The sequence below is a fragment of the Labeo rohita genome, chromosome 2 (assembly GCF_022985175.1).
Source record: "Labeo rohita strain BAU-BD-2019 chromosome 2, IGBB_LRoh.1.0, whole genome shotgun sequence".
Taxonomy (NCBI): Eukaryota; Metazoa; Chordata; class Actinopteri; order Cypriniformes; family Cyprinidae; genus Labeo; species Labeo rohita.
Window position 1 is genome coordinate 39,236,190 of NC_066870.1, and position 12,250 is coordinate 39,248,439.

The following is a 12,250-nucleotide window of genomic DNA, read 5'->3' on the forward strand; positions in this document are numbered from 1 at the left end:
CCCTCGGTTGGTCCGGACGTTCAGGTTTGCGCAGTGGCCGCCGCACATCTCTGTCTTTCTCTCTGTCTCACGAATGCCACCATGTCTGCTTCTGTTCATTTTATATCGTTTGGGAGCATTAATATTTTTTACTTTTCTTTCCTTCCATCTTCATCCCCCTCCACTGCTTAAACCCCTCCACCACCCCACTGGGCAGGAGAACCTATCAGTCCTACACTTACTACCTGTAAGTAAAACACCTTTGTACACTGTTAGTGCCATGCTATGCTCAACCTGCATGACGCGCCGGTTTTAGATCCGCTCCGGCGCCGCTCCGGCACGAGAGTTAGCGTTCGCCCTCGGCCCGAGCCGTTTTCTGTAACTGTTATGATCATGAGCTGAAGTTTTGATGTGATTCTCCGTCATTTGCTGTGAAATGCCTGTCTGTGAATGCTGTACCTCCTCCAATCAGAGCTTTGATTTGATTACTGGTGATTCATTTACAGTCCATGTGATTGAGCTTCGTAGCTTGTAGATTATTCGAAGAATCGCTTTCCCGAGGAAACTTCTCCTTGTCTTTCTGTTGCCCAGCTCAGGGAAGGGAAACGTGCTTTTCCCGAACCTGGAATTCCCCTTCATCTCATAAATCATCATCATCATCATTAATCGCAGTCATCACACGCTTCCGGCGTTTGGCTCGAGTTCTCCTGCATGGTTGGTGTTCGTTGCATGTGAATGAAGTGCATCATCCTCATGTCCTGACGTTCAGTGTGTTTAATGGATGCTTGATTTGTGCTGTTTGTTTGTTTGTTTGTTTGTTTGTTTGTCATGCTGAGCTGTTCTTCAAAACCAGTTCCATTAAAAGTTGAATCTGCTGCGCTACAGAAAAGAAATAGTTTTAGCTCAGTGGTGAGACTGAATGAAGCCACGAGTTTCCATTTTATTCTAGTTCAAGTTTTAATCATTTTGTTATGTGCTTTCATCATTTTTATTGGTTTTTTTTTTAATCTTTAATTTTTTTAAACATATCTAATTTTTTGATTATGTTCCAGTTTTATGCTTATGTAATATTTAGGTTTTAATTTATGTACTAAAATGTATTTTCAATATTTATTAAAAGATTTTTTATATTTTGTCAGTTTTCATTTTAATTTTAGTTCGTTTCAGAATTTTTTTTAATGTATTTCAGTTTTGGTTTTAGTAATTTTAGTACTTCAACATAAACTTATTTTATTTGAGTTTATGCCAGAACAACATTGCAATTTTTTATTAAGTTTTTTATTTTATATTTTTATTTAATCTAATATTTTTATTTTATATTATTATATTTTATTAAATTATATTCATATATATTTTCAGTTTTTATTTCAATTGTAGTTGAATTGAAGTTTTAGTAATTTTGTGCTTTGGTCTTTTATTTAAGTAATAAAATAATTTTATTTCAGTTAGTGCCAGGGCAACGTATCTAATTTTGCTCCAGTTTTGTTTATCTAATATTTATATTTTAATGTATTTACTAAAATGTACTTTCAGTTTTTATTTTAATTTTAGTTCAAGTTTCAGTATTTTTCTCATGTGCTTTTTTAGTTTTTATTTTTTCTTCCTATTTTTTTTTTTTCAATTTTAGTTTTAATAATTTTAGTACTTCAACATAAACTTATTTTATTTGAGTTTATGCCAGAGCAACATTACAGTGTTTGATTAAGTTTTTTTATTTTATATTTATATTTAATCTAATATTTTTGTTTTATATTATTTTATTTTCTGAAATCATATTCATATATGTTTTCAGTTTTATTTTAATTGTAGTTGAATTTAAGTTAGTAATTTTGTGCTTTTTGATTGTTTTATTAAAGTCATTTTAATAATTGTGCTTAAGATCATTTTGTTTCGGTTATTGCCAGGGCAACGTATCTAACTTTTGATTAAGTTTCAGTTTTATGTTTTTCTAATTTTTATATTTTAGTTATTTTTAAAAAAGATTTTTGTGTGTTTTAAGCTTTAATTTTAATTTTAGTTCAAGTTTCAGTATTCTTTTCATGTGCTTTTGCTTTTTATTTCTATCTTGATTTTTATTTTGGTTTTTGTTTTAGTCATTTTAGTACATTATCTTTTTTTTTATTTCAGTTAGTGCCAGAACAACTTATTTATTTATTTATTTTTGTATTACCAGAAATCATTTTTAGCAGTTTTAGTTCACATAACACAGTCAATATCTTGATTACACAATCAGTAACTCTTAGGAACCATTTTGCAATTCTTTTTAAAAGATACAAAAATGAATTTTGTTGCAATAGATGTACTTTCAAATCAAATCAAATCAAATCAAAAAGCACTGGAATGTGTTACCCTAAATATGATTGTGTTTTTATTGTAGTTAAGATAGTTAAAAAGTTATTTGTTGGAATTGGAGCTCCAGTGGAGTGAGAATGAATCAGACCTGCAGTCAGACACAGATGTGTTGTGTTGCTCATGATTCCCATCAGTGTTTGTTTGTGAGAAACACACATGCAGTGGTTTGTGTCCTATAGAGCTGCAGTATTGATTTATGATGGCAGTGAGCGTGTCAATCATCAGTGTGCTGCTGTCAGTCATTAGGATCTTCAGAGTTCCTTCTGCTCTGGGGTTTGGACTCTTTCTGACAGCATGCGCTGAGATTGATGCGTCTGCGCTGCTGTACGGATGCGTGTGCGCATGCGGCCGCGGAACGGCTGGCCGTTTCTGTCATGCCGTCAATGAGCCGGACGGGGCTGAGGTTCGTGTCACACACCTGTCACTCGCATCCTGCAGGAAAACTTCAGCACACGCACACAGTGACAGGAGCAGAGCCAAACCACCGCCACTATATTACACCACAGACACATTAAAACATACAGAGAGAGAGAGGAAGCGCTCGTCTGATTCACGAATCAATCTCTGCAGTGAATCACAATTTTTTTTTTTTTACCATTTTAAGCTAAAATAGAGTTAATATGTCAGTAATTCATCAGCACATTCACATGTTCATGCAGATAAATCAATCAAATATTGTTCGTTTTGTTCAGCTTTATGTAGTCAATCCTAAGTCAATTATTTATTATATTATTTTCATTGTTTTTATTTTATATTATTTTATTTTATTTTAATGATTTTATTAGTTAGCATTTCATTAACTAAGTCAATTAAGAAATGTAAAAAATATATTTTTTTAATAAAAATAACTGTTTTTATTTTGATGAGCAGTAATTTTGTTATTTTTATTATTATTATTATTTTTTATTTATTTATTTTTTTGTTTTTGTTTTTGCATTATTGTATTATAATATTATTGTATTATTTTAGTTTCAGGTTTAGTTATCAAGTTGTGCATTAGCCAAATAAAAAATAAAAATAAATAAAAAGTGTTTCCCTGCAAACACGCTAAAATAAAATAATACATTTTAATAAAATAAAATGATTTATTGTATTATTTTAATTATTTGTATTTTATATAATTTCATTTTATTTTAATAATTTTATTTATGTAATTTTAATTAAATCAGTTATTTATTATGTTATTTTATTTATTTTTATTTTATATAATTTAATTTAGTTTTAATGATTTTATTAGTTAGCTTTTTATTAACTCTATTATTAATTATTTTTTTAATAAATACAAATGTTTTTATTTTAGTTAATGAATTTGTTTTTATTTAGTACTTTCATTTTTATTTTATGTTTAGTAATTTTGTTATTTTTATGAGTTTTTGTTTGTATTATTGTATTATCATTTTATTGTATTATTTCAGTTTTAGTTATTTTAGTACATCAAGTTGTGCATTTGCCAAATAAAAATGAAGGGTGTTTCCCTGACAACAAGCTAAAATAAAATAATGAATTAAATCTAAATAATAAATACAATTTTATAAAATACTGAATTTTATTTTATTTCAGTTAATGCTTAATATAAGTGAGTTTTTTTTATGGTTTTAACTTTTAGTTCAGTTAGGGCCACATGGACAAATAGTTAATGTTATTGTGAGCAGCTGTTTGTTAATTCTGACGGTTATGAGTTAACAGGTTCATGTTGAGGTTAAATCTGTAACTCCTTGAAATCTGTGGTCTAGTGGTAATCTTTCTGGATTTGGCGTGTTAAAGTGTGGGATTGTTTGGCATGTTGTGATGTAGTGTTTTTCTCTGGTTTAATTGTAGTTTAGCGTTGTGTTGTGTGTCTTTAGTCTCTGTTGGCTCTCGCTCATGTACTGATCCCAGACCAGCGGCGCAGCACGCGTCCCACAATTCCCCACTGTTCCCCGTGTCCAAGCGGCTCTAATGAATACGTGTGTGTGGCGGAACGCTCGCGTTAAACGCCTACAACAGACGCGCTAGTGTGCGAGAACACAATTCCCAGCATGCCGTGCAGTTTCATCTGCGGTGTGCGTCACACTTTGAAGGATCCTTCCTCAGTTGGACGCAATCAATTAGGACAGTGATGTGTGTGTGTGTGTGTGAGTGTGTGTGTATGAGTGTGTGTGTGTGTATAAGGCGCCATGTAGGATTTAAATCAAACTTCAGTACATATACACCTATAAATTACTCACATGTACATGTATACTGTTGAATGCTCAAAATATATATATGAAATACATGTGCACACTAATATGAAATCCATACCAATACATCTTATGTTAGTAATGAATGCATATACACTTGTGAATAACTTGCATATACATATAAACTTGGCACATGCAAACACCTGAAGACACTTGCTTATACGTATAAACTCAATCCATGCATATACACCTACAACAACACACGCACACGCATATAAACTCGCTGCATGCAGACACACCTGTACATACTCGGATATGCATATAAACTTGATCCAGGCATATACACCTATAAACACTCGCACATACAAATAAACTTGATGCGTGCATACACACCCATAAAACAGTCACGCAAACATGCAAAATAAAACGTGTGTGTGTATATATATATATATATGTGTGTGTGTGTGTGTGTGTGTGTGTCTTTCTTATAAGTCTGATAAGAAAGACACATAATAAAGCATACAATGTACAGACAAGCAGATGAGTTCAGTATAAGAATGCAACGTATTTAATTACGCGTAAAGCGTTTTCCTCCCAATTTGGGTGGGAAGCGTGCAGTCTGTGATTGTGTGTAGTTGCTGATGTTTGCAAAAGCATGCAGTTGCTTTCTTATGTGCGCCGTTTTTTGGTTTCACTTTCGCTTTCGAAATCATTCACGTTCAGCAAGGAGGGGGGATGGGGTGTGCGTGCTTGTGTGTGTGTGTTTGTGCATATGTGAGTTGTGTTTGCATATATAAGTGTGTGCTTGGGCATATATAAATGTGTGTGTGTGCATATGTGAGTGTGTGCGCTTGTGCATATATGAATGAGTGTGTGTGTGTGTGTGTGTGTGTGTGTGTGTGTGTGTGTGTGCATATGTGTGTGTTTGTGCATATGTGAGTGTATGCACTTGTGAATATATGAGTGAGTGTTTATGTCTGTGTGTGTGTGTGTGTGTGTGTGTTTGTGCATATGTGAGTGTGTGTTTGCATGTATGAGTGTGTGCTTGTGCATATATAAATGTATGTGTGTGCATATGTGAGTGTGTGCGCTTGTGCATATATGAATGAGTGTGTGTGTGTGTGTGTGTGTGTGCATATGTGTGTGTTTGTGCATATGTGAGTGTATGCACTTGTGAATATATGAGTGAGTGTTTATGTCTGTGTGTGTGTGTGTGTGTGTGTTTGTGCATATGTGAGTGTGTGTTTGCATGTATGAGTGTGTGCTTGTGCATATATAAATGTGTGTGTTTGTGCATATGTGAGTACGCACTTGTGTATATATGAGAGTGAGTGTGTGTGTCTGTGCATGTGTGAGTGTGCATTTGTGTATATATGAGAGTGTGTGTTTGTGCATATGTTTGTGTGTGTGTGTTTGTGCATATATGAGTGTGCACTTGTGTATATATGAGAGAAAGTGTGTGTTTGTGCATATATGAGTGAGTGTGTTTATGCATATGTGTGTGTGTATGTGTGGGTGTGTTTGTGCATACGGTATATGAGAGTGACTGTGTTTTTGCATATGTGAGTGTGCACTTGTGTATATATGAGAACGAGTGTGTGTCTGTGCATATATGAGTGAGTGTGTTTGTGCATATGTGAGTGTGTGTATTTTGCGTGAGGGTGTGTAATATTGGAATATAATTTGACTTTATGCTTGTAAAACCTTAAAATTAAAACTAAAGCTCATATGCAGTGCAAAAACTATTATGTTCCAAATAAAACATCTGATGCTAGAAAACATAATTTCAGTCTTTCTCCGTGTTACTATGCAGCGCCGTTTCTTTGTAGTGATTAGTGAAGTTTGCTAGTGATTTCTGAGTGTGAGTTGTTGAGTGTGGGCACTGAATGTCAATCTGGAGGTTGAGTTTTCACTCGGAGCTGCCGGTTGATGTTCCTGTGGAGGATCTGAACTCTGTCCTGACGGAATATGGCGTGTTGTTTAGCGTGGCTAATCTCATGGCGGCGTAACCCGTTAGCTCTGCTCATCAATCATGTCTTCTGCTGATGTTCATGAGCTCACTTTGGTTTTAATGGAGTTTGTAGTTTGTAGAAAGTTGCTGAATTTCCTTGCTTTGTGGTTTGGCTCCGTTTCCAAGATCTCATTCCAAATTACCAGCGGATCCGCTTTGGGAAGTCGAGCGCTCGGAACACGCGGCCTCGGGCGAGGAACCGCGCGCTAATTTCCCTCCCACGGATTGGTTGAGTAATTTGGCCTCATTTGCATGTGCGGATCGTTAGCAGACGAAGGCAGGTTAACTGAATCCAGATCAGCTACAGCAGAACTCCATCACAGAGCTTTATTCTCGAACATCCGCTGTGTGTGTGTTGGGCTTGGACAGTACGTTGTGCGGCTGTAATCACACTCCTCAAGGCTCTTGGTGGGGCATTGATTAAAATTATATTGGGCTTTAATTGGGAGGGTGACTCCACCATCTCAATCAGGCCCTGCTCATTAAAATTAGCCTCTTTTGATTAGTTTAATGGCCGACCACCTTGAGTGCTTCTCAGAACTGCTCTTTGCTCACTGAAACACATTTGTTGAACTAACCTCTCAGCCTGTTAAAAGTGTTCTGTGTTCACAATGACACTTTAAATACTGTTTAAATAAAACTGTGAAATGAAATAAAATTTGGAAAATTTTCACTTATTATACTCAAATAAATGTGTTATTTACAGTTCCCACGCAGTGTTCATACTGCACACAGTGTGTTAGTGTGTCATTCTGACTGTAAGTCATGTGTATTTCCTGTTAGAATATTCAACTAATGCTGTTGTCTTTATCTTTGATTTTGTGATTTGCAGAAAACTGGCGAAGAAGCGCAAGGAGACGCTGAACAGCACGAGACAGGAGATGACGGTGATGGTGAACTCAATGGACAAAAGCTACACGGAGCAGGGAACCAACTGTGATGAAGCGCTTTCATTCATGGACACACACAACCTCAACGGACGCTGTGAGTCACACACACGCTTTCATGCTTTTGTGGAAGAAATTTATACTTATATTCATCAAGGATGCACTGAATGGATCAAAAGTGACAGTAAAGACAGTTACAAAGATTTCAGTTTAAAAAAAGTGTTGTTCTTTTGAACTTTCTATTCATCTGTGAATCCTGAAAAATAATATGCATGACAGTTTTTACAAAAACATTGTGCAGCACAACTGTTTTCGACATTGCTAATAATCATAAATGTTTGTTGAGCAGCAAATCAGCATATTAGAATGATTTCTGAAGGATCATGTGACACTGAAGACTGGAGTAATGATGCTGAAAATTCAGATTTGATCATGGAAATAAATTACAGTTTACAGATACTGACATAGAAAACAGCTGTTCTAAATTCTAATAATATTTCATAATTTTCTTACTGTTTTTACTGTATTTTAAATCAAGTAAATGCAGCTTTGGCGATCAGAAGAGACTTATTTAAAAAACATTAAAAATGGAGTAATGATGCTAAAAATTCAGCTTTGATCACAAAAATAAATAACATTTTAACAGATATTCACACAGAAAATGGTTGTTTAAATTTTAATAATATTTCATAATTTTTGCTGTTTTTACTGTATTTTATTAAAAATAAATGCAGCTTTGGTGAGCAGAAGAGACTTCTTTAAAATACATTAAAAATGGAGTAATGATGCTGAAAATTTGGTTTGATCATAGAAATATATTACATTTTAACAGATATTCACATAGAAAACAGCTGTTCTAAATTCTAATAATATTTCAGATTTTTGACTGTTTTTACTGTATTTTAATAAAATAAATGCAGCTTTGGTGATCAGAAGAGACTTCTTTAAAAAGACAAAAAAAAAATGAAAAAATTAAAAAAAATTAAAATGGAGTAATGATGTTGAAAATTTAGGTTTGATCACAAAAATAAATTACATTTTAACAGATATTGACATAGAAAACAGCTGTTCTAAATTCTAATAATATTTCACTGTTTTCACTGTACTTTTGATCAAATAAATGCAGTTTTGGTGAGCAGAAGAGACTTCTGTGTGTGTACTTCTGTGTGAGGCTTGTATGATGAAGCTGATTAGTGTCAGTCTGTGTTTTGTGAATCTGACGTGTGTAAGGAAGCGTCTGATAATCACACACTCATTGTGATAAAGCAGCTGTCGCAAACACTCGTGCTCACAGACGCTCCTGACGCCTCCGACCGAGAGAGCGCTTTAATCGCACACGCAGACACGCAGTCGCATGCCGTCCCGCAGACGCGTCCTCAGATCGCCGTCTCTGCTCCGGCTTTACAGGACAAACACGTGCGGCTGACAGCTGCTTCTGCGTCTGCGCATCCATCGCACGATCCACACAAATACAATGATGATTTAAGCCCCTTTAAAGATTAAAAGCATTAATATGTTTTGCGTTGTGACGTGATTGACATGACAGTTGGACAACACATGCAGTTGTGTGTCTGTGTTATTTTAGTATTTTATACATAGTAATTTTATGTGCTTTTGTCATTTTTATTAGTTTTCAAATTTTTGTTTCTTATTTATTACTAATATTTAAAATATTTATATATATTTTTTGTGTTTTAAACTTAGGGCTAGTTATTTTAGTGTTAGTGGTGGTTTTAGTTTCAGTGCTGATAATGTGAGTTTGTAATGGTGTTTTTCTCCGTGAAGCCGGATCTTCTCCATGTTCTCTGACGGTGAAGACGAACACGCTGAGCAGCAGCATCCCAAACACGTATTACCCAGGTAACCACACACTCCACACGCGTGTCCGTCCGCCAGAAACACGCTCCCATTCATTTACCGCAAACCCAGCGACTCTGAGCTCAGTCAATACAAACCGCAGAACTCATGCTCTTCCTCAGTGTTTTCATCTTGTTTTTCCAGTATTTAAAGACTCCTAAACTGACTGGAGAAGCAAAATGACACCAGATAAGAAGTTGTTGTTTTCTCTTGTTTGGTCTTGTTTTCTTAGGATTTTATCAAAATTCATTAATGATTTAAACAAGAACAATATCTGCCAATGGAGTCTGAAAATAAACATGTTTTCTCTATTTTTCTATTATTTTTATTATTATTATTATTATTATTAAAGTAAAATAATACATTACTCAATTAATAATATTTGTAATATATTAATATTATTTAATAATAATAATATACATAAAATCAATAATTAATATTTCTTATTATTTATTTATTTGCACTCAGCAACTATAGTTTCTGATTGTTTCCCAGTTTGTGTATGAAAAAGTTTAAAAACAAGCAGCTTTATTATACGTATTGTAAAAATACTTTTTATGACCTCCATGAAACTCCTTAAAATAATCAAGTGTATTAATGTTGTTGTTGTTGTTATTATTATCATTAAATGACTTCTAAGAAAATATGAATATAAAATTTTAAATAAATGTATTATTAAAGTAAAATAATACATTAGTCAAATAATAATATTTTAATATATTAATATTATTTAATATAATTTTATTTAATAATAATAATAATAATAATAATTGTTATTATTATTATTAATATAAAATCAATAATTAGTATTTCTTATTTATTTATTTGCACTCAACACTTAAAACATGACACTCTATTATGACTTTATAATAATGACGTGTATTTATGTTGTTGTTGTTAGTAGTAGTCGTATAATTAACAATCATATATATATAAAATGTATACAATTATTAATAAAAATATATTAATAATTTAATTTAATAGTATCTAATAATATATCAGTAGTTATTTAATAATATAAAAATAAATAATAAATGAATAATAAATGAATACACACATGTATTGTACTGTAAATTTAACTTAAAATGCTAAACAGTACTTAAAATTCGGTATTCATATTTCTTTTTTTTTTTTTTTTTTTTTTTAATTTCTTTTTTTTTTTTTTGTAGTTTTATTTTTCTCAACAACCAAAAGATTAAAGATTAAAAACCAGTAGCTTGATTATGATTATAGCAGGAACACTGAAAGAAATATTTTTGGAAATAGTGCTTTGAGATCTGCTGTATTACGTGAATCAGAAACCTGATTCGGACTGATGACTTGTGTTTTTCTTCTCTCTGTGTTTGTTTCGGTGGTTCTGCTGCGTCAAACTCCTCCAGACCCGTTTGTTCCCACCGCGATCTTAGGTGAGCCACGTTTGTGTTTCTCCACGTCATGTTTGTTTGATTTGGGTTGTTTTACAGCTTGTCATCAGCACACCCGTCTGTCCGTCCGTCTGTCTGTCTGTCGCTTCTCTTCCTTTGGCTTCCGCCTTCACTCCATCCCATCCGCGTCGCGCCTCGTGCCGGTGATGTCACTTCCTGTCTGACATCTCATTTGCATGGACAGACATGTGGCCTGGATGTGGAGGAGTGGATGGATGATGCTGTAGCTGCACATTCAACACACATGAGCGGTGATGTTAGTGATTCAATCCCCTGAATTCAGTCAAATTACATGTTGTTAGTAGAAAAAAACTCTTAAAAAAGGGTCCAAAATTGAATTAAACAAACCAAAATAGAAGGTCAGTTATAATAATAATAATTATTATTATTATTATTATTACATTTATTTATTAATAATAATTTATTGATACATTTCAAATATATATTTAATTTAATAATACAATAATAAATTATTCCATTTGAATGCATTCCATTTAGAATCAAATTAAATTTAAAATAATTGAAAAATGCAAATTCTAATATTAAGTGAACTATTATAATATACATTATTATGGTTGTTATTATTTTCATTAAAAGTATTAATACAGTAAAATAATGCATTAATAATTTAATAATATATATTTTAATAATGCAATAATAAATTACATACAAGTGTAATCAACTCAGTTTAAAATATATTTAAATTTAAAATAATTCAAATTAATAATATTAAGTGAACTATTATTATGATTATGATTATTATTATTGTTATTATTAAATATATTATATTATTATGTAAATATAATAATGTTGTAATAATAAATGACCTTTTATTGAATTTTGTGTAAAAAAATTGTGTAATAAATATTCATTTTAAAATATATTTTTATTAATTAATTAAAATAATAATAATAATAAGTATAAAATAAATAAATAAATAAATAAAGTAAAATAATTAATTAATTTAATAATAAATATTGTTTAATACTAAAATAATACATTAAAATAAATGTGACAAATAAAATGCTGAACAAAATACATAATCAAGAAATCATTCTTTTTTTTATTTTATTTTATTTTTATGAAAGCAGATTCTGTGAACACCAGGATTCTGATGAGGAGTGCAGTGTTAAAAACAAAGTTCAGCAGTGTTAGGGTTTATTAAACTAGGTCTGGTGATGATGATGATGATGATGATGATGATGATGGTGTTGCATTAGAACTAAAGAACTGCTAAAAAGACAATAGCAATAAAAGCGTCTGCCGAAAGCATGAATGTAAATGTAACCGCATTGCTGTGCGGTTCTTCAGGTCCGTGCGGTTCGGCTGATGCGTTTCACGAGCCAATGCTTTACTGTGTAAGTGTGGAGACGGTTTTGCCGGTGTCGATTTTCCCCTCGGGATGTTTTTTTGTAGTTTTTGGAGAAGGACGGCTGGATCGGCGTTTCCGTCTCGTTCTCTACATCCACTCCAGTGTTTCTTTGCTCCTCTGCTATTCTCTCTAATGTTTCTTCTGCCTTTAGCGGCTCTTTCTGACCTACTTGTTTTTCTTTTTCTTATTTTGCGGCTGTTTATTGGTTT

At 32.7% G+C, this 12,250-nt stretch overlaps 1 protein-coding gene across 2 annotated transcripts in view; it reads left to right on the forward strand.

Moving 5' to 3' along the window:
* Window positions 1–12,250, forward strand: part of LOC127173883 (receptor-type tyrosine-protein phosphatase mu) — a 228,799-nt gene that overhangs the window by 172,873 nt on the left and 43,676 nt on the right. The window contains exons 16-19 of one of the 2 annotated variants that reach the window (XM_051123950.1): window positions 197–226; window positions 7,334–7,485; window positions 9,174–9,248; window positions 10,625–10,651. In XM_051123950.1, the coding sequence (XP_050979907.1) occupies window positions 197–226; window positions 7,334–7,485; window positions 9,174–9,248; window positions 10,625–10,651 (284 nt within the window). The remainder of the gene's footprint in view (window positions 1–196; window positions 227–7,333; window positions 7,486–9,173; window positions 9,249–10,624; window positions 10,652–12,250) is intronic. The other variant, XM_051123958.1, reaches the window with a different exon arrangement.